Source organism: Anser cygnoides, chromosome 1 (genome assembly GCF_040182565.1).
Source record: "Anser cygnoides isolate HZ-2024a breed goose chromosome 1, Taihu_goose_T2T_genome, whole genome shotgun sequence".
Lineage (NCBI taxonomy): Eukaryota > Metazoa > Chordata > Aves > Anseriformes > Anatidae > Anser > Anser cygnoides.
In genome coordinates, this window is record NC_089873.1 from 79,293,533 (window position 1) to 79,317,661 (window position 24,129).

The 24,129-nt window shown below is 38.4% G+C and overlaps 1 protein-coding gene across 24 annotated transcripts in view; it reads right to left on the reverse strand.

The window, feature by feature from the left end:
• Nucleotides 1–24,129, reverse strand: part of SOX5 (SRY-box transcription factor 5) — a 643,266-nt gene that overhangs the window by 247,471 nt on the left and 371,666 nt on the right. For 20 of the 24 annotated variants that reach the window (XM_048046777.2, XM_048046774.2, XM_048046778.2 and 17 more), the window contains one exon: nucleotides 6,209–6,440. In XM_048046777.2, coding sequence (XP_047902734.1) covers nucleotides 6,209–6,439 — 231 coding nt within the window. In that variant the 5' untranslated portion in view covers nucleotide 6,440. Of the gene's footprint in view, nucleotides 1–373; nucleotides 6,185–6,208; nucleotides 6,441–24,129 lie in introns of those variants that run through there. The other 4 variants (XM_048046783.2, XM_048046784.2, XM_048046785.2 and 1 more) reach the window with 2 other exon arrangements.

The following is a 24,129-nucleotide window of genomic DNA, read 5'->3' on the forward strand; positions in this document are numbered from 1 at the left end:
TGTATTGATTCCTAGGCATATAATCACTTGCAAACAATGGATACATACAGTTCCCAGCACTTCTATAAAACAAAGGTGTTTACTTTTCTGTTGATTATTTTCTGCTTAACTGCATTCAAATGAATCCATTAAAAACGTGACTGCTTCACAGTAAGATGATCTTGAGCGAAAACAAACAACTGCTGTTTCCACTTCTCTCCATGGCCTTTAAAAACTACAGTCATCTGCACCCTGTATTTCAGGCAATTTATAAATGATAAGTCTGGTCTTGATTTGTTCACTTATTGTTTTAAATGCAGTTCTAACCCTCCTGCTCAGGAAAAAAAAAAAAGGTTTTCCTACTTCATTACTTATTTATTGTCCCCTAACCAACCTTTGAACCTTTCCGAGCCTGATGAAAACACCAACAGTCCATCTCAAACTTCATCCAGTCTTCCCGCCCATTTATTTCTGCTGGAATAAGATATCTATTATCGATTACCAGGGCCACAAGTAAGTGAAATTCACTGTATTCATAGAGTATTCATAGAGAACCAGCCAAGGGAACTTCCATAAACTGACATACTGCTCCTGAATTGCGCTATGGCTTTAATTCTCTGCATCATCTGAAGGATGAAAATATTTTATTTGGTTTACCTACCCTATATAGGACTTGTACGAAAAGTAGTTTGCAAGTACTTCTTAAATACTATAAGCAATACATAGAAACGCAAATGGGACAAGATTGGAGAGAATATAAATCACGACAAGGAGGACGGGCAGGTTATACTATATTAAATGAAAGATATATTTTCAGGCATATACCAGAGGTGTCAAAACTTTTTCTTGTTCTGTCACACCTGGTTCTCAAGGGTTGTGCCTAGTTCTCTAGGTTAAGGACTAAATAATGCAATATGCAACTTCTATAGCTGTTTGATGGGTCCTGGATGATGATTCTTTATTTGTTCCCTTTCCTAGTAACCAGCACAGTCATTCCCTGCAACAGTGCAAGTGTAAAGATTGAAAAGATCAAATTCTGATGCAAGCCTGAAATTATATCTGTGGAAACTGCTTTCATGTGCTACTCTTGTGATGACATTTATAATGCAATGTTTGTAACAATGCAATTTCATCATCTTATAAATATCAATTTACCATTAAGAGAGGGAGGAAAGAACATCAAAAAAAAAGGCAAATGCAAACTTACCACCATTTCTGCTTTGTTTTAATTGAAAGAGTCTTGTTCTGATAAACCTGTCTATCTCTTACAAAAACAACAGTTTATAGTTTAAACTGTGAAATTGTGTGTGTGTGTGTGTGTGTTGTAATTATGGTGCCTGCTAACAATTTCATACTGCCACATTGCACATATGGCTTCCAAGCTAGCTTTATCTGAATCTTTGTGAATCTATTCTCTGTGCTATTAAACTGAGCACATTCCACATCGTTCAAAAGTAATTACACTTTTGTCTAGAGTGTAGGAGACTGCTCTCCCCAAACAATGAAATTCTCATTATTAGAGCTGGCACAATAACAGCACTGGTGTTCACAACACTGTGCATTGTACCATCACAATAACTTATCCTAAGTTTGATGCACAAAGGTATGCTGGAAATTAAAATTTCTCTAAAACCAGTGGTGTGTTGTTTTTTTTTTTATAGGCATTCTTTAGCTCAGTATAATTAGAGTTCTATTTGACTTTTTAAAAAGCTACGTACATTCAGATTTCCATTCTCTTCACAACTTCTGAATAGCAGCAAAGTGTTCTAGCCACATGTTGTTCTGATCCAACACTATTCACAAGCTGATAAACCCAGACCAACAGGTGAAGTGCAGGCCAGGACATACGCAACAACAAAATTCAAATGCAGCATTAAGCAACCTTCTGCTTGGGACAAGTGGAGGAAAAGCACAGGACAATGTGTCAGTAAGCTCTTTAAGCAGTATTCTTAACATGATCAAAATTTCTTAATATTCTTCCCAACTTCCAGAGGAGTAACTTCATCCACCACAGAAATGCAGCATTTGTTCATGTAAAGCAATAAAGCTGTTTAACAGTGCACTGTAGTACTTCATATCAATTCAGAGCGCAGCTGGAAATGAATCCTAAATCCCACTGAAAGTGCAGGACAAACGTGGGCTAGCAAACGCAGTCATGCAGTATGGAAGGTTTGGATAGTGTCACAATTACAGTTTTACCAGGTTGATTTTTGGTCAGAACTATTGTCTTTTCCATTTCATCCAGCATTTGAATGATATTACTCCTTTATGAAAAATGGTCAAATTTGACCTCAGTATATAACATCCATAGTATACTTTAATCAGTGTTTTTAGCAAAGAAATCTCTTACGTTCAGAAATTAGCATACAAGCACTGCTGGTGACGTCAGTAGTCCTGAGAGATGGCAAAAACACAAAGCATTAAGCAACGTGGTAAGGCAGACAGTCAGAAATAAACAAAATAAACTCTCAGAACTTAGATGGGCTAACAACTATCTTTACTATCCAAACACTGTAGCCTTAACACATTTAATCAGAAAAGGTATTGACTGATACTGTAATCCTCAAGTATTTCCCTGATAAGCTCAGGGCCTGCTATGAGCATTCTAGGGGCACCCTGATAAACATTGTCTGATTTGTCTTCTGAGCCTTTGGTTTAAGTCTGATAATTTATTGTTTCTTTACTTACTAGTGTAAGAGCTTTCCTAGCTAAAATAAGCATATAGTTTCTCCTTTCAAGAGGAAAAAAGTATGAGATACAGCTGCCCCTGCCGTTCACAGAAGTACAGTTGAGGTTGGAAGGGACCTATGGAGCTCATTTTATCCAACTTCCCAGCTCAAGCAAGGCCACCTAGAGTCACCTGCCCAGGACCATGTCTGGACAGCTTTTGAACATCTCCAAGGATGGAGAAACCTGGTGCTGATGGAGAAAACTGATGGCTGCAGTTCTAGCATCTTCCATCTTTCTATGCGAAGATGAAGGACGTGATTTCACAGCTTTTTGCCAATTTGATAAGGTTTGAAGACTTCTTCCTTGAAAATTTTTCCTCTATAAAAACTTATAAAAACTTATATTATTCCTCTATAAAAACTTATAAAAACTTTTTCCTATAAAAACTTAGTCAGCAATTCAAAGCTGTGTTTCTAAACTGGTAGTCAAAGGCAGGAGTCGTTACAACTTGGTAAATTACAACAGGCTAAATTTTGGAAAGTCTAAGTTGGGCGAACTTGAGTTATCACTCTTACCATCAGCTCTTTATCTTAAGGATCCTAGGATGTCCCACCTGGAAGGACATATAAAAGGAAGCACAGCTGGAAGTAACCTATGAAACAGAGGGTTAATTGGCAGCTAGAAAAGTGAGGCCAAGAAATTGATTCTCAAGGCTGAAATTGTTTTCCAAAGTGTTCCTTCAAGACAGTGCTGAGGCAGAATATGAGAAGACAAGGATGGTTGTGATGACAAGAGGAATTCAGCTAAGCAGCCTACCAATGAGACAAAGCTTTGTAATTCCACATCTTTTCCAGATCCCTTGGTTGTGGTTTTCATCTGCCGAGATTGTTCCCCATGCAAATGGTGTTGTACATGCAGCTAACACAGAAAGGTCTCTGTGGATCTATATACCATGTCTACCTAGAAATCCCTCAGGAGAAGAGTCTTAGCCAACAATCTGCAGAAAGCAGTATGGCTGAGAGGGGTTCAGCAGTGATGCGCTGCATGATTTCAGACTGGCTGTATGTCTGATGGGGTCTTATTGGACATTGGGGAGATCTGTAAAGGTGTACCCTGCTAAGGACAGCATGTGGCTACAAAATGAGAACTCCATAGTCACTTGCAGACTCAGTCAGTAGGTGTAGTAATACAGCTGACAAGCTATTAAGAAGTGTGAAGCACACTGCTGGAGCTTTATCAATAAAACTGTATTGGACTGCACTGTGCAGTGGTGTGTGCACATGTGCACACACCTGGGTTTGCTTCCCAGAGACAGTAAAAAAGCACAGAATATCAGATCAAACAGCATTAAGACAACCTCTGTGCTGCTGTGAAGGTGAGAATATTCATTGGGAATGACTTTTGCAACTGCTAATCACACAAGCTGAAGTCATCTAAAAGCTATCCAACGACAAGATTCAGCCACCTCCTTCTTATGAGATATACATACCACAGTGGCCAAGGGAGGGATTATGTATATTTTAACTAATTTATACTAATCACAACCTTGTTTCTCTACATCCTTTCTGACCTACCTATGTAATAATGTTTTACTAAATGCTTCTCTTTAAAACAGAAATACTACAAAACTGTCATGTTCATACAAACTGGCAATTTTCTTAAGTATGTATGAAGACAAAAGCAGTCCCTACAACCCCAAATAGTGCTTCAAATAACCCTACAATATCTCACTACTATGGCAAAACTGTCTAAAATATGCAGTAATACAGTATCTTGTATTATGAAGAGAAATAATACACTGTTTTCACATCACATTAAACATCATTCGTAACAGGAAGTCACACTAGATGATCAGCTAAACTTCTTGATCTCAAAAATTATAAATGAATAGAAAAGCTGGTTAAAATCAGTTAAACAGCAGTTAAATGTTTCAGTGAGGTGTAACTAGAATATGCCTGCTGGGCTCCTTAGCAGACAATGAGTTTTTACTTCATTAGAATCTACACTGCTGGAGTCATCGAAAGTTTTTCCTATTGACTTAAGTGTTGACAGGAACAGTCTCTTAACTTTAACGTACTCTCTTAAAATAGGCCTAAATACAGCAAAGCTCATACACCAGTTACATATTCTAACATCCTGGTTAGCCAGTACCTGGCTGGTACTGAATATTTAAGAATTACATCGCCACAAAATGTATGATAAAGGATCAGAAGCAAGCAAGTTAGGGAAAAAGAAAAAAAAAAAAGACATCTCTGTCCATGAGTAGTTTTCCCAATGAGGCTCTTTATTCACTAGAAGTTGCAATAACACAAAATAAAACAAAATTTGATATTCTGAACCACTGTTTGAACTTAAGCGTTATACTAAAACGGAAGAAAAAATGGATTGGGATCAGTGAATTATTTTGTTTAGGAGAGCAGCTTCAGTGAATACCCTGTGGCTTGGTCCTATGAGAAATAATAATCCCTGAGGCTTGTTACATAGGGCTTGTTACATAATGCGTAATGAGCTGTAAGGGCTTAAATACCACTATGGAGCTGTTGCAGGCTTTTATGAGAACACACCATCACCTATTTGGCAATGCCTTATTAAAAGCCTTCAAATATGCAGGTCCATTCATTATCTTCACTTAAAGTGAAATTGTCAGTGCCCTTGTCAAAGTGGGGGACTAAGAGAAAAGCTGCAGTCAATTTGGAAACGGGCAAGAGCTGTGTAAGTGTGCTCACACAGACAGCTTTGTCGAGGTGCCTAAGTCCTGGGGTTTCAATGCCTTTCCCTGCACCTTTCAACCTTTATAAAAACGTATCACAGTACTCTACATCAAGGGTCAAAACATGTCACCTCACAATAGTGACACTACATTACTAGTTAGGAACGTGGCATTGCTTTCTCATCCTTTTTGTTTGTCAGCTTTTACATAAAGCCAGGTCTGGACTTCCAGAGGGCCGCTAAATGTGGTGACTGAAGTGCACAGTCATTTGTAAAGTGCACAAAAAGGTGGTAATTCATATGTGAAACAGTGGTAGGCTGATTTAATACTGTAAACATAGTAAATTTCCTTGTATGTGTGGCATGTAAAATACACATCAGACAAAACCGCAAGTTTCTTTCTTTCTTTTTTCTCTCCCTCGCTTTTTTTTTTTTTTTTTTTACCCTTTATACAGACTTCTGTGCCTTACTATTGCATAAACTTGGCATTGGGGTGATATTTCAGACAACATGCCAAACATGACTCTCACTTACAGTGTTCCAAAACCATTTACTGTTTGCTGAACACACACACTTCAAATTCACATCGATGTAGCTAAAAAATTTTAGCACCCCAAAAGCCAGCAGGCAAAGGTGAGGAAAAGTGGAGTTTGCACTCTCAGGGATTTGGCATTTGTAGTGAAAGGTAAAGACAGTCCAGCTAGGTCAGAGCTTTCACATTATTGTAGCATGTTCTGTACGTGTAACTCTGCATTGTATACTCCATAAGGTACAGATCTGGATGCCAAACTACTGTAGAGGCAGAATTCAAAGAATGGATGTAAGCACAATAGACCATTAGCAAACCTACCATTGTGTTGTGCTGAGAAGTGGGAGTCCTATGGCCACAGTTCTCTTGCGTCAGCAGAGAAACTGGCTGAAATTCCTCAGAGTGAGGCTTGTTGGGAAAACTCACATGCAAGGGAAGGTGAAAGGCTGGGAGCCCGTCACTCTCCTCTTCTCCCACTTTCTGTCTGCTTGTCACCATGGCTACCTCTCCATCTGCTTCCCCATACGGAGAGGCTGGTCGCTTGGAAGACATCCTGGAAGGAACAAAAGAGGAGAAAATAATGAAACCTCCAAATAAATCCTTAATGCCGTCATTGTGTGGTTAGGGGCCATTGTAACAGAAATGCCTTTTTTGTGCTGGCAGAGAGCAGGAAACCATCCAAATACCACTGCAAAGCATACACAATTGGGAACAATGGCCAAGCAGGTAGCAACAGAACAGTGGCTTGTTTGTTGTGAGAATAATACACTAATATAGCACTCTCTTGTATTCTGGCTTCTTAAACATGAAAATTCACCTAAGAAGACTGTATAATGAAATGCAATTCCTTTAAAAAAAATACCCATCTGGTTTTGCATTTCCAAGAGACTGTAAGAAGATAGAATGTCTCCCGATACAAGCTATTGTCAACTTAGCTTTAAAGGAATAACCATCTGCATGTATTTAACCATTACTGATAATAAAATAAAATAAAATAAAATAAAATAAAATAAAATAAAATAAAATAAAATAAAATAAAATAAAATAAAATAAAATAAAATAAAATAAAATAAAATAAAATAAAATAAAATAGAATAAAAAAGGTTGCTGTCAAGTCAAAATGTCTGTGTATACAAAACTTCATCCATGCAAACGATAGTGTGTTACAGTCGCATTGAGAGATTCTTTTCAGATTTACAGATCTGTGATAATTAACAATTAAATATTTGCTCATTAATAATCTAAGCTTTTTTACAACACTAATTCAAGGTTCCACTAAGTGAATGAAGACTTGTTGTCAAGATATCCTAAACTTTCTACCTATAGCCAGATCAGAAAAATACACATATAAACCTAATTCACATCTCTATATAAAAAAGTATAGGAAGGGAAGATACATACAGCACACACCATAAAAAACACCCACAAATCCTGACTCAAAATTCAGGCCCACTTTCCCAATTTTTTGAGATTGTCTTCTAACATTATTTTGATAATATGTGTGCATCTTCACCCTTCAGAAAGGCTGAGACGATCCTTATGTCTTTGGAAGTTTTCATCTAAACCAGGCACTACTGAAAACCTTACAAGTCAGTCTGAACCCAGAACACTTCCTGCGTGGTCCTCAAAATAGAGGGGTCCAGTGGAGTATTAAAATGCAAGTGACTTCTGGGATTAATTACAGCAACATTGTTCACAAAAATCAGGGTATGCACATGGATGACATAATGGGCCACTGTGCTAAGCTGGGGCATCTGTAATACGGAGTGGAATGAAAAGTAACAAATCCTACAGACAAAGTCAAAAGAAGAAAAGAAAGAAAAATGAGAAATATTTAATGGAATAGAATTTATGAACAAGGAAACTGAAGGCTATTGTACATAAAAGTTGAAAAGACAGGCTGAAGTAATACTGCTCCTCCTCAAAAATCTAGCATTTATGATTCTAATTACCCCATTTTGATTTTCCACTTCACAGTTAAAGGACTGCATTTCAAAAGCCCAGCAGTCTCTTGAACCATGTGTGGGGCTGCTGTGAGGTGGAGCATGTCCATACGATTTGGCATATTGAGCACGAAATGGTTCTTAGCAGCAGTCAACTGGGTCTGAAAACAAACAGTGACTTTAAACAGCCCTTTGTTAGGACTTATTTTGTTTCTAATGATCTCATTTTGCACTTTACCTCCTGAGCCAAGTTAGATTATATTTAAAAAAAAAAAATCAGATAAAAAAAATCCCTACCAGAGCCTATACTCAGCTGCACATCGCCTGTTCTTCTGAACACCACCTATTGCCTGTACATCGAGAAGCAATCTGTATTTTCTATTAATGTTTGACTTAGTCCAACAGACTAACACTTCATACATCCTACCTGAATTCTGTCTTCTAGGCTTTCCCACCTACATGTCTGCACAGAAGCATATGTATAAAGACAGAGATCACCAGATAGACTCTTACTGGCAGTTTTCTACAAGCCCACTGAATTCAGCATTTTACAGCTATGTTTGATGTGACAGATCCCAAGCTTTTCTTCTGCAGAAAACATGCAAGTCCTTCCTGAAGTTAATGCGAATTATTCATATTTTGCATTGCACTGCACCAAGATGTAAATTTTCTGTTGATTTTGAGTGTAACATTTTGGTTACTCTTTTTCAACACTGCCTTAATAGGATCTTGGCTTTTCATAAAATCTCTCTGACAATCAGCACTAAGCGGTTGTCACAGTTTTCGTAAACAAAAAGGGAAGGATACAAAATCATTACTCAGTTATTGCACAGTAATGTTTTATATTTTAGGATATTTATATTTTTGATAAGATGACTAAAAATATTGTAAATCATCTACAGAATTCTCCACTGCAATTTGACAACATAACATAAAGAAAGGAGACCCTCCTTTGTACTGAAGGTTTGTTTTATATACTCTATACCCAAGTTGTGTGAAAATCTCCTACTGATATTAAACCACAACAACCATGGGTTCTACCACACCACTTCACAAGGAGGGTTTGACTACCACGTCAAAGTAAAGCTCTTCTGCTAACTTTATAATGCATATACGGTTTCCACTACAGTAAGGTGCTACAGGTCATCACCACCTTCTGCTTGTCACCTGTTCCCAACAGGCATGACATCATTTTTACAGGGAATTTATAAAAATAGGCAAAGAAGGCAATAGAGATGACTACCTCTATGCATGAGGAAAAACAGACAATTATCGAGAACTAAAAATCCTATGGGTTGGACTGTAGGCCAGGGAGAAAACTAGTGAAGGAAGCAGCAGCTTCTTCCTTCCTCACACAGCTCTTTTAAGACCCTGTTTAAATTACAAGCCGTGTACCCATCCATCATAATAGTAGAAGGCTGAGAAACTGCTAATGTGGCTAAGAAGGCAAAGTTACTGATCTAATCTGCTGTAGTCTCCAAAGTGACTAGGACACTCAAAGAAACAGTGGCACAGCACTGGGTAAGGGTCACACAGCACAGGCAACAACCACAGTTTGTCTTCCAGGTAGTTCTGCCCACAGCCAGCCTGAGTTAGGCATAATCTGTCCTTTCAGACATCTCATCACCACCTCTAACATCAAACAAACATTACGGTTTCACAGAAATTACTGCTTACAAACAGCTAGGAAATTTCAACAAGAAAATGCAAGTGTTTTTTTTTTTTTTTTAAATAAATAATCCTTATCTACTTCAACTGGAAATGTCTTCCAAAAGGACAGTAAATACCAAAGTCTACAGTAGCAAAGGATCAAATCACTGATAGCTTCACAAGCATACGACACCATGATACTGGGTAGATTCATTCACAGCTGGTCTTTCCATTATTTCTACAGCTTTATTGGTCTTTATCAGTCCCTCTTCTGAATTTGAAATGCTCCCACAGTCCATATCCTTGTATTCTGTTCTTTTCATACCTCCTCATTTTCCTACTGAGCTAATACCGGGTATTAACAAGGAAATAGCTAAATTCTGATTAACAACGTTATCTGAAACTGAGCACTTTTAAACAGATCTAGGTCTAATTATTTATTTATTAACAAAGGACTGGGATGATACCATCTTAATAAAGGTATGCAAATACCCTGGACCTACCCTCATGGATAACACAACGGTTTACAACTTACATGGCTTAAAGGTCTTTTCTTCAAACTGGTTGAAACACGGAAAGCTTTTCAATTACACCACTCTGAAAGAAGTGTGTAATTACAATCAAACAGTAAATGCTGTTTTCCCCAAACATCAATGACTTATGGATAGGATAAAAAATAAAATAAAAACCAAGATATAACTTTCAGAAAAGCAGGAACACAGTGGACCAGAAACTGCATCTAAAAGGGCATGTCTGCAGATGGAGTCTTGCCACTTAAGACTTGCAGCAAGAGTTAAATTTTGAAATGAGTTGAATTTTGAAAATCATTTCTATTAAATATAAATACAATACCTAAATATTAATTTCTTAGACAACCTAAATCTGCAACGTTCAGATGCAGTAAGAAGCAGGCAGAACTCAGCCCACTGCAGAGACACATCTGAGTTATAAACCATAGGCCCATACTTGATTTTTATCACGGGTTAGGATGGAACTGAAGACTTAGATCCAATGATGAATTCAAATACAACCCTATTTCTTGTAAAGGGATTCTTTTTTTCTGCCTTCAGAAACACTTGTTATTATGCAGAATTTTGTTAATTTTTTGTAAAATAAATGCTTTTTCTGGTAGCAAAAATTTTTTGTTTGTTTGTTTTTTTGAGGGGGGTCAGAGAAGTAAAATCTCACTTTTCTAACACACTCTTATCCCACAAATTCTTGGAGTGATTCATCTTACAATAGAATGTTCTCCACATATTTCTTTACTCCCTTTCAATTTACAGCTGACTCTTCGTAGGCTTAAACTGATACTCTGTGCCTATTGATCTCAGTGTTTTCAGATTGACTTCAGCGTGGCTGGATTTTCCCACTGGAGAGGAAGAGATGCACTGCATCCACATGAATAGTTTCCTTATGCCATGTACAAGTAATGGATCCGCCCAAATAATTTCAGGCTACCACATAACATCAGTTGTTTTTTTTTCTTTTCCTTGAGTTCAGTGACTCAAAAAGCAATCTTTCCACAGGTCTATTTCTTTATTACTATTTCTAACAGAACCTCATTTAAGTGTCCCCACTACATTTGTTCATTTTCGTTCATTTGATACATGGTTGTTCACCCCAAATAAATCTAAAACAGTATCCAGTAATCGAGGAGATAGTGCCCTCTAGCACATAACCAGCATCCATCCCAATTCGATTGCTCATGCCATAAAATTGCATAAATTTTGTCATAAAACTCTAATCTTGTTACATTAAGCAAAATACCTCAGAAACATTTCAGATACCCACAAAAGCTTTTGGAGAAATGGCTTATCCATGTCTTCAAAAGTGACAAACACAGATGTGTCAGGAGAAAAAGATATGAGGCCATAAATCTTAACTTGTTGGGAGTTAATTAAGGGATTCATCAATCACTGCACAGCTAACACCATACATATACAGGCAAAATCCCGTCAGCTGCCACAACCTACAGCAATCTACAGGTTAAAAACTCCCAAAGTCCCTCTGTTCTGACTATTTATAAATGACTTTGTATAATCTAGCATTAAGACCTGTAATTATAAAACAGCATTAAAACAGGCCTGCATAGTTATGGATAATTATAGTTGGTACACTTTTTAAAGAAATAAAAAGCTTTTCCGTTCAACCACTGGCTTTGCCTTTTTGACAGCTCCAAGTCCACAGGATGTAGGGAGATGATTTAAATTGTATGTCAGAATTTTGAGGGTGCAAGACTTTCTTTTTTCCCTTACCAAGAGCGGCATTGTTGTTTTCTCACCATAACCAGGCGTGACAGCGCCTGACTGGAGTCGCATAGCCAGTTTCTGAATCGGCATGAAAACGTTCACCTCTTCAGTTTCTCTGGCAGCTTAGAACTCGTTCTTTCTCATGGGCAGAGTTTAAATCGCTTGGCCCCGCAGAGAGGAGGCAGGCAAAGAGACGCTTTCTGAACAGATGCCATGAGGATGGACGTACAGCCACGACAGACAGATCTCATCCTTCAGCCACAGCACGGAAGTTAATTCAAACTAACAATAGCATCGTGAATTTACTTGCTAAGGTGGCTTGATTTCAAGCCACATGCTGTAAATAAAACTAGTCCCACGAACTGCAGCGGGATTTCTATCTCTTTTCCTGATCTGCAGGGACAGTGCCCTGTAACAAAAGTACACACGGGAAATCCTGTAGATTCTGTTTTTCCACCAAAAATGATGTATGATTGAAGACAGCAGCAATATTGCATATACATACATGTAATGTGTACCATACGTACACACACATACAGATGCACAATCACAAGCTTTTCCAAACTGCCAGCAATATATCTGCCTCATCTTCGCTCACGTTTAGTACAAATAAAGCAGCTCATTTTCCCAGGTTTATTGAACCTGTGATCTCTGCAGACAGTCTGACCATAAGGTGCCAATTAATATTAGTAACCGTCTCCATTCCATTTTGGCCCCAAATTCATTCAGTGTTATTGTATGCTGAATAACTGCTACCTCTAAAAAACCAACTCTGTTCATTTTGACAGGATTACTTGTGTAATAAGGTATTACTCAACATGAGTAAGGGTGGCAGACTCCCACACTCTGTCCCACTGGGAACTGCAAGCCCGACTTGTTTCTACACATACCACTAAAAACAGACTTCGCTTGGCAATATCTTTGAGTCATTTGCAGCCTGGTTTGGAATTCTTCACTGAAGTCATATTACAATTAAAAAAACAACAACAAAAACAACAAAAAAGCAAGCAGCAAACATCTCTAGTCTGCTAATCAATAAATGAATGAGCATGAAACGTACCCTCAGCTGTCACTCACACTGAGATGCAATAATCTCTTAATTATTACTTTTGAAGACCATATCAATCAGCCATCTTTAAAAATGCACACATGCTACAAATAAATTGTGTTATTCAAAGAAGGTTTCATGAATAAATTTCTTTCGTTAATACATACTAAGATCACCGTGGCATAGCCTGTGCAATATTTCTGAGAGGTTGCCTATTACTATAGCCTCCGCAAGTACTCCTATGATTAAGGCCACCCAGTAATTTCTACCTCACCCAACTCACTTTCTCCCTTTTATTTCTCCTTCAGCTTTGCTTTCCAGATTTTCTCACCAAATGGGGTAGTAATCTTTTACTACAACCAGTTTAGAAGATCCTGAATATAAAATGGGCAGGAAATATGCTATCTTCCATCTATTTTGAAGTTTACTAGTATCTCTACAGCAGTGCAACTGATCAACCTGATATCCCACATATTGTAGAAAATGTCTTCCGAGAAAATATATTTTTCAGAATTCCAGTGGTTTCATTTTGACAAGTTTCAAAACGCTCCAATAAGAAATTCACTACCAGTGTCTTTCAATAAAATGTTTTAAAAAATCTTGTAAAACTTTTTTTCATTAGAAAAATGAAAAAAAAAAATCACCCCTTTCTATGAACACTATGCTCTCAACTAAAAATTTATTATCTCCATTTTCTTGCACTTGCAAGAAATTCATGCATGAAAAAACACTGTAAAATCAAGTTCAGGAAAAATATGATGTGAAAATCTCTGTTCTGGCAGAGAAGGACCTGGGAATACTGGTTGATAGGCAGCTGAATATGAGCCAGCAGTGTGCTCAGGTAGCCAAGAAGGCCAACAGCATCCTGGCTTGTATAAGAAGCAGTGTGGCCAGCAGGTCTAGGGAGGTGATTGTCCCCCTGTACTCGGCTCTGGTGAGGCCACACCTCGAGTACTGTGTTCAGTTTTGGGCCCCTCGCTACAAGAAGGACATGGAGGTGCTCAAGAGAGTCCAGAGAAGGGCAACGAAGCTGGTGAGGGGTCTGGAGAACAAGTCTTACGAGGAGCGGCTAAGGGAGCTGGGGTTGTTTAGCCTCGAGAAGAGGAGGCTCAGGGGAGACCTCATCACTCTCTATAGGTACCTTAAAGGAGGCTGTAGAGAGGTGGGGGTTGGTCTATTCTCCCACGTGCATGGTGACAGGACGAGGGGGAATGGGCTAAAGTTGTGCTAGGGGAGGTTTAGGTTGGATGTTAGGAAGAACTTCTTTACTGAAAGGGTTGTTAGGCATTGGAATGGGCTGCCCAGGAAGGTGGTTGAGTCGCCATCCCTGGAGGTCTTTAAAAGACATTTAGATGTAGCCCTTAGTGATATGGTTTAGTGTAGGACTTGTTAGTGTTAGGACAGAGGTTGGACTAGATGATCTTGGAGGTCTCTTCCAACCTAGACATTCTGTGATTCTGTGATTCTGTGAAAAATAATCATGTTGAATGTTTCCAATACGTATTATGCAAAAATTTTCACTGACCTTTTGAAGCAGGTAGATTCTTTGTGTGCAACAAAGTTATTTTAATGAAATACTCTAGTATGAAACAAACCAAACCTCAACCACAACTGAATTTGAAAGCTATGAAGGAACACCTATCAAGACCCTATTCTACTACTGCAAAGAATACTGCATAATTGTTTTGTAGATCTCAAACAGGACTTTACGTTATCGTCCCCGTTTTCTACCATAACTAGTAGGTTTAAAACAGGGAAATTTAGTGATTTCCCCAGAGACATACATGCAAATGCAGCTGTAGCATGAGAACCTGGTATCCTGCTTTTGTTTCATACCTGTCAAATTCCTAGGCCTTTTGTTCTTCACTAGTTTGTATGTCGATTCAGGAAGCTCAAAATCTAATAGTGTATTTCCAAAACAGAAATATGATCTGACTTTTCTTCTGCTGAAAAGTGTGTTTCTAAAAGATCAAACTTCAAAACGTGGATTTTTAAAGAACTTCTCGAAAACAAAGCCATGTAGTAAAAACGCGGTTATAGCACAGGCAACCTACAAACTTAATGGTGCAGTGTCAAAGACGATGAGCATCTATCAGCACAAACTCTGAAACAGCAGGATGCAGTCATTGTTGATGTTTCAAGTAAACCAAGCCTGATCACTAGCTTCTTTCATGCAAAAGACTCTGCTTGGATGATTTTGAATTAAATCCACAAATTCATTTATTTTCCAGTGCATCCTCAAATTAACTCTGTCTTCCTATCCCCCTCCCCAACCTTTTAGAAATGTACCTCCCCCCACGCCTCAGTTCCTCATACTTCTTGTGGGTTTTTTGTTTGTTTGGTTTGGTTTGCATATGTTTTTTTATTTATTTTAACTTTTGGTGTTTGTCCTCATGCCACAACAGAACTAGCAGATTCTGGTTTTATTTTCATGTAGAGTTTTAGTAATTGATCACTACTGAAAGAACCATCACAGTCACCGTGACATTAGGTAATCACCATTCTTCTGCCTGCTGAACTACCAACAGGAGTCTAGTCAAATAATTAGAGATTTCAGTCCTTGAAACTTCGCCGTACAAACAAATTCTTGAAAATGACAGAAAAGAAGTCAGTCAGTCTCCAGACGCTGAGTGGGAGAGCTGTGCTGCGTTCTGCAAGGAATCCATACATCACACAGACATGCATACCTGATTTCCAGTGACAGTGAGTGAAATGAAGGCAAAGAGCTGAAAAAGCTTTAAAGTTATGACAATTATGAATGACTTCTTACAAAGAAATTCAAGGAAGTGCAGGCTCATTCTGAAAAGTTAGCTAGTACTAGAACTTCTGCAATATAGGGAGCTTATTCTTGGTCATTCGTATTCTTTATCTAATCAAGCTGACATAAAATTTTCTTCAAGCATTATTAAATGACGCATTACTACCACTGGAATCAACATTAATAGTAAAAGTTCTCTCCCAAAAGATGTCCAGACTTCAGAACAAGAAGCCATCCTTCTGATTGAGACCTAGCTAATTTATGACACAGCTTTTCCCACTGTTCCACCAGCCTATAGCTTCATCATGTGAGTTACAAAGAAAGAGCTATCAAGCTTCAAGCCCCTCTCTCCCTTCCCCTTGTTTTCCCTACTTACATATTAAACTCAACACATGGATTTTTTTTTTAAATAACAGCTTTCCCTCAACAGAGTTTGTATACAATCATAAATGAACAAGGAACAAAAATTAGAAAAATGAAATTTAAAGTGCATCTCTTTTTTTCCTACTTCACTCTGAATTTCCCCACCTACCAGTAAGTTCAGAGTAAGAAGTTTACATTGCATGCATGAGTGATTCTCATAAACACGAATAAGTGCACTCTTAAAATCATTTTCAATGTACCCACTAATGCTTATGCATCCGAACTTGAAGTATTGTTCTGCCATTCTTACACAAACTCTTGCTCCAATCATCATTTAGATACACATTAGCATCATGTGTGCTTTATAACAAAAATGCAAATAAACACAGCAACACTTACACGCATCTATCCATATGTATATTGTACATTTGCTGGTAAAACTGATACAATAGGAAAGTATGCATGCATATACATTCATAGCTTGAACTTGAATCACAGAAATACTGAGCGTCTCAGCGACTTTAGTGGGAGCAGAACTGGAGCCTCAGAGAACCTGTGCACACCATTAAGAATTACAAGCATAGTGAAAAGTTTTGTGTGTGTGTGTGTGTATGTATGCAAAAATATACTTTGGCAAAGCAATGTCTTTAATGGATACAAACATTTTCTTTTTAACAGGTTAATTCCATCTGCCTAGAATTTTTATTATTTTTTGTTCACTTGCATGTGTCTGCCCCCCTCCCCTTTGGGGGAGTTTATACATGACAGGTGCATTCTTGGCCCAGGAACAAATAATCCTGGAGAGCCTGAGAAAGAAAAATCAAACTGAACTTGAAAACAAAATGACAGGGAATAAATACATTATTGCTTTTCTATTATGTTAAAAAAAAAAAAAATTTGAACATCTATAATGTCTAACCAATTTGAGGTAGAATTTCCAAAGCTGAAAAGAGATTGTTCCAAAGCCCAGATGTTGCCTTTCAGAAACTAGTGAAAATTGCTGCCTCTGAAAACTACTCTGAAATACAAATAGAGTAAAACAAAAAATGGTTAAATAATTTTACTTAGACATTTTGACAATATTCCAAAAGAGAAGATGAATTTTTATTTCAAGTGTTCAGGTGGTTTTGTGTCCGTATATCGTGCTGCAGATTGCCCACAGAACCATGCCATCTCTGTTGCAATAGATGCATCGCACAAGAGGTAAAACAGAGAAAAGTTTATGGGCTGATGCGAGGGCTCTGGCTTCACTGCTGTGCATGTTGTACCATGAAAGTTGCTTTCAGCTGTCTTGTGAAAGGTTGGGAGTTGTTATATTGTTTTCCTAGTTTTTATTCATAAAACTGTAAGAACTAAAAATCTACACTAACAAATGCATGGTGTAATCATCCATCACGGCACATGCCTGCTCACTCACAGTGGTATTTGTACAAGCCGCATTAATTCTGTCATTTTAGCTTTCTGAATGTCTTGTGTTCGGTTTAAAGTGCTGCTGAACCTTTCTCTAAATTGCTGGTGGCAGACATGAACGTGCTTCCTCACTGCTAGAACTGTGCACCTAGGAAAGTGTGTTGACTTCAACCCACCGCTGACTACAAGCTGAATTTTTGCTATAGTTGATTCAAGAAATGCCTGTCAAATTTCAAGAGAAAGACCAATATTTATTGCGAGTCACAAATAGCTGATAATTACCCATCTTAACAAATGTTAACCCTAGATGCTGCTGGAGCAGTTACATAATTGAAGCATAGCTATTAACCATACAGCGCACATAAACCCACGCACAAACAAATGCGTATCATTATTCTAAATTAAAACAAATCCACAAATATGAAAATGAGAGATCATTATATACAGACAGCATACCTTTAGGACCATAAGGAGTCTTGAATTTTATTTTAGAATGGTGAGCGACAGCACTGAAACGCGGTTGTAGAAAGGTGTCCCCTCTCAAAATCTTTGGGATTTTTTGGGGTGCGTGGAAAGCAGTCAAGAATCCCAGAAAGCAGTATCTTTTCCCCCAGGAAACCTCAGAGGAAGTCTGCCATCCACCCTTCCATAGGTGCTTTGTCTACCTTCATGCCTGTTGTTCAATAGCGATTCCCATAAAGCCCCACAAAGCCCCAGCTGTATAAACCAGCGCTGTCAAAGAACACAGTTATGGGATGGATAAAACAGGGAGGGGTGTCTAACATACTGACCACTGACCGAGCTCACAAGAATAAAGAAGCCTTGATGGAGAGAAGCAATCATCCATTGCTGTTTGTTTATTTTACCTCCTCCACCACATACTGGAACCTTTTTTGTTTTTTTCCATTACCAAAACCATCCCCCACTGAGAGGCCTTTGTGATCTAAAAGGGGCAGAGCCCCTCTTTCTTAGCACTGGCAAGTTTATGTAGGCAGATTCATTCAAACACATCTTAAAATAAACATTTGGCTCTTCCCCTACATTACACTGTCCACACACTGCCTTCAAACATGCTTTAAAAAAATCACCACTAAAATGTGCTTGCGTATAATTGTTTTCACCAAGATGTATTAAAACAATCTAGCAGTTAAAGGCACGTATTGCCACGGAGGGTCCAATTTCAGAACAAAGCTATAGTCTTCTGAAAAAAATAAATATACATTACAGTAAAGTAAACCCAACTGCTATTGCTGTAACGAGTGGTATAATAGCTTTCTTGAAAAGACCTCTTCCATCAAAAACCTTCTCTGCGTTGGGAATACACCTAATTATATTATAAGTGAGTCTGAATCCAGATGTTCAGATCTAAAATGTACGTCATGATTGCTACCAGCAAAATGACCACTGTGTGAAGGAGGAATTCAAGGGGCACCTTCGGCCTAAATAACCGAGGGACAGAGGACCTTCAGAGTCCTTCAGGCTAAGGGGTGTTGGTGCTGAGCATCTTAGATAATTAACTTCTCTATTAAACAAAACCAAACAACCAAAGTTTCTTCCCACTTTATTTTAGTCTACCACCCCCACCCCTTGTCTTTTTTTTTTTTTTTTTTTAACAAGTACATGGGCTTGGCACCGAGAACAACTCAAGAATGACCAGACATGTTTGCACTATATCCCCATAAAAAGGTACTGCATGGGCTGCAGATGGGAAGTCTCCCAGAAGGCCTGCTGATGCACCTGATGATGGCACTGGAAAGAACACTTCTCAACAGGGAAAGGATGCCCAGTCATTCCATGGGCTACCTAGTGCAAATAATGGAATTGATTAGGAATAATCACGGTCATATTAAACTGCGACATTGAGAAAAAATGATTCATTGGTATCAGCCACTGACAAACACCTCCCTAGTTTTATCACAGGCAGACGATCAGTTACGTTTTCAATGTCACCACCATGAACTGGATACCAAATGCAACACAGAAGTTCCACTGTCCAATTTTTAATTTCAAAAAGGTAATAAATAGCTTTTGATTTGGGTAAGTAGTCATCTGGCAAGCTCTATAATTGTTTGAATGACATCTCGGATAGAGGATTGGTTGAACAACTGAAATACACAGCAGAAATTTAATTCTGCAGTATGGCAATGTCCTGTGGGGTTGATCATTGTTGAAGCAGCACAAACATGGAAACTGTGAGCAGGTAGCTCATTGCCTAGTGCCCTCCTGAATGCTCATGGGTTACTAAGACACAATGTTAAGAACTCAACAGCTCCCTCTGTGACCCCACATAATTTACTGAATCTTTCTGGCACCCTTTTTTTTATTATTTCTACACATGAGATAAGAATGTTTAACTACCTTTATAAAAAGCTTTGCAAGCTCTGATTTTCTTTTAAAAGAGAAAACATTTTATTGGTGATCGCTATTGTTATTACTTGCTTGTATCGTTAATTTTCCTGATAGTTTTGTGCATACTGATGTGATCAAGGGGAAAAATTAAGTAGTCTGTTCAAGTACTGTATTTTGTAACTGCAAAACTAAGTTTCTTTATCCAGCCTGCCAAGAGATCCTAATAATATATATATATATTATTATTTTTATACATATTGGCCATATCTATGTAGAAATCTATTCATCAAACAAACAAACAACCCACCAGCATTTAGCTGGAGAATTTCACTGAATTCTTTTCACTACCCCATCCAGCTTCACTGGATCCCATCCCCTGTTCTTCATACAAGATTAAACTCACCCCTTGCCAAGTACCGCCACAGTAATTTACAACTAACGAGTGCTTTTTACTTGGGACAACTAATTTAAAGGAATCTCAAATACCTGCATCATGAAATGCTGATGACAATACCCATTTCACAGATAAACCATTACACCAGTTTGGTTCTTGTTTACCCACAGAGCTGCCCAGCACTGGTGAAGGACTTCAGTGAAGGTCCAAGCACCAGCCCCACCCTCACACAGCAAACCAGGGCCAAATTCGGATAGCAATCCACACACTCTGATTTCCAGTTTCCCTTATTATTCAATAGCTCTGATGATAAGTCCATAGTACAGTGAAAATGAGGAATGCCACATTCAGCAAATGCGTTATCAAGGTAACGATGGGCAGCTACAACCAGCTCCTGTTTCGCTTTTCTTTCTCTTGTACAAGGCTCACATAGGTGCATCAGGTTTTAAGCTTTAAAAATCTCAACCATAACATAAAGTCTCAAAATTACAAAACTAATGCTAGGGAAACATTTTTATTTTTATTTTTATTTTTTTTAAACTGACAGCATGCCTCTGGCTTCACCGCAACAAGGACCAAGCATGCAGCTGTGTGGTGGGTCTCCCTGCTGGCATTTCGAAGTCAGCAGCCTGCCCACCCCATCCCACTTATAAAAGAACCCATCGAATGTACAAAGGCTTTTTCCTTCCTTCCTCTCCTACTCTTTTCTCACCCCATCTCCATCCTTGCTTTAGAGGGGGAAGATCAGAAAGTACAGCTGTTACTAGGCCTTTACACCCCTTTCCCTCTACTCCCCCCCTCCCACCCCACATGTCATGGATATGAAGCATGAGCCAGATTTATAAAGATATTAAAGTGCCAAAAAAAAAAAAAAAAGAGTTTGTCTTACTGCAAGAGATCTTCAAATGTGCTTCCAGTATGAAGGTACCTAAGCACTTCTGAAAATCTGACCAGGAGCCCGTCTATGTCTCAAAACAGCCACATACCTCTATAAATCTCATCCTACTTCTTTGGCTCTTCTTTCCTCTATACAATTTACTAGAGAGCTTTTTATACTCGCAGTACTCTTTTCATCCTTAAAAGCACTTAGAAATACTAATTACTCTTCACATATCCCTTCTGTGAAGTAAATAAGGATTATTATCCCCTCTGAAGCAAATAAGGATTACTAACTCCTTTTTACAGACTGAAGGAATACAGAAGAGGATTTTAAGTGGTCTGCACACCACCATGTAAAGAGATCATATTGAAGCATGGATTAAGATATAGAAGTTCTCGATCCTGTGCTCAGGCCATGACAGCCTAAATCTTATTCTTCTATTTGCAAATGACACTCTTAGCCCAATTGTTTCTATCTGCTGGTTGACGATCAAATATTTAATGTATGCCATAAAATGGAAATATGAACTCTACAGCAGTGCCTCTTATTTGTCATGCCCCATTACTTAGACTGGGTGGTAACATGTGCCTATATGATGGTTTTCAATTTTATTATAGTCTCTATTTGCTCACTCACTTAAGATGTTTAAAGAAGAGTTGTATGGATTATCAGACAGTCTGAAAAGTTCAGTTCAGAGCTCTTCAAACAGTCATTTTCATCTTATTAGCACAAGTAAAGTAAAAGCCTTAGGCAGGTAATTTAACATCCAGTCTATCCAAAGGGACTTCTAAAGGAAAAGTCAACCTTTGTAAATTGTTTGTGATAATCTCCAAATTGATCATTAATTATCAGCTGCTAGCAAGCCTTTCTTCCATCAGCACTGTGAAAATAATGCTGTTCTCAGAAAACGCACTATTATTATTGCAACCTGCGTTATCAGCCATTAACGACCAAGTTGACAGAGGCAGCAGCCCAGCCAAGTGAATCCTTGCCAGCAACGTGTTTCCTGGGCAGTTTAAAAATTGCTTATGCACCAACAGGAAAGCACGTGTAACATATATTTTGCATTCTATACCTTCCCACATATAGTAGCAGTTACAATTAATTTAGAGCCATTCAACCATGCTTTATAAAATATGCATTGATCAGTTCTGCCAAACTAGTGCTGCTGCAGAGAAACTTCACCTTCCGTTCTGCAGTTTTCTGATTTTCTTCTACTAGAATAAATGCTGAAAATCTAAAAGAAAAATCTGAAAAAAAAATCTTTCCATGCTTCTGTGAAAAAGAAATTGGGAAGAGATGGCTGCAAGAATGGCAGATTGGTGTTTGCTACCCTCAGCTGCATGTTGGAAAGAAGCAGAGAGGGCCTTTTGGGGGGCAAGAGACTGCTCAATATAATGCAACCATGATATGATATAAAAAGCTGTGACCAACTCTTTGCAGAATTGCTGGGCATGATACGCCACAAACAATTCAGCAGGATTTGGTTTGTATGATGACAAAGGCATGACATCCAACATTCTCATGGTTCCTAATTCAACTCCATTGAACTTAGTGGTTACTCTTCAGTTAACTTGCAAGGAACAGGCCCTAATGCCACATGCCTTGCATTTCCAGTGGGATCAAACTCACCTGACAAATTATATTCTGAAAAGCTGCTTCACTGACCAGGAAACCGTAAACTTGCAAACTTGGCAACTATGTAGTTGTTTATAGTCACACACACCACAGTTTAATGAAACAAAGAATTAACATTAAGGGAAAGAAATGGACAAGTAACAAAAATTTTAGATATGCAGTATATGCTTAGAACGGGATTATGAAGCACTGAGTGTATCATTCTTTAAAAACGGCCTATAAACAAACAAACAGGTGAAGTGTCCACCACCCTGGACTGTAGGTATAAAGCAGCAGCAGCTGAAGCCATCTGCATTTGAGGATGGCAATCCTAGCAGCACTGTAACATATTCCCCTATTTTCTTAATAGATGAAATACAGCATAATTCTACACATGTGCAACCATGTCATCTTTAACACACGCATAGAGTAAAAGAGTTTTGTTCACACTAAAGACAACAGGCATCTTGCTGGGTTCCTGACCCAGGTCCATTAGCAGTGACACCACGTTGATTCCTGATGATTTTAAATGCAACCGGATTACAGTTGTAAAGATGGAAAAAGGCAACAGTGCCAGAGCTGAAAGAAGAACCATCCCTCAAAGGCAGTTTTGCTAAGATTCTCTCAAATTCATGTAATTTAGGCTTACAATTGTAGCATGGGATTTTTAAAGAATGTATATGAAAATTCTGGTTCAAAGGGCAGAAAGTCTGAAATGGAATAGTCTCTCACAGACAGATGACACACAATTTTGCTAAAAAGCAAAGGAATGGACTTGTATTTTCTTCAGTGAGAGGGTGCCAAAGAACGGACCACTGCTCCTGAGGGAGCTTGAGCTTTAAACCCTGCCATCTTCAGCAGGAATAACAACGCGATCTGAACTATTACGGTGCAATTCTGCACTGAACAGGGGTCATGTCACCTGACACTTTCTCACTAAACAGTCCTGGGCACTGGATGCATCAAGAGCCATATACCTTGTTTTGTTTTGTTTCATTCTCTGATTTGAGGCCCCTTTATTACTACTTTACCAGGCCCTGCAGAACCATTTACTCCATAGGCCACTGACTAGTATTATGTTCTTGTCGCATGCTATAGAATAATGTACTAATTGCAGATCAGATTTAGCCCCCACTGGGATTTGCATAACTTACTTCCAGGATCCATCCTGACTGTGAAAGGGCACAAAACAAACATTTTGTGAAAAGGCAGGTATCATCATGGTAAGAGTTCAAGTTGTAGAATTTGTATGGCGATCGCCATCCAAGAGCACGAGAGAACTCCGCTTGACTGTCAGATCCTGGGCTGAACTTGTAGGACTGAAAATCAAAAAATGCACTCAAAAGTGCAAACAAAATGCAATTTAGGAAGAGAAAATAAATCCTGTGATGTCATTTACAGCTAGTTCTTTTCAGTAGAACTAGACTAATACTCTCAACGCATACTTAATATTGGAAGCAAGACCTATCATCAGTAAACAATTTAATAAACCAGTTACAGAAGCAGCAACAATTCCTTGGCTGCTAATGAACAGTATGATATCAAAGTTGTCATCTCTTAAATAGAGTCTTGGTTGATTTT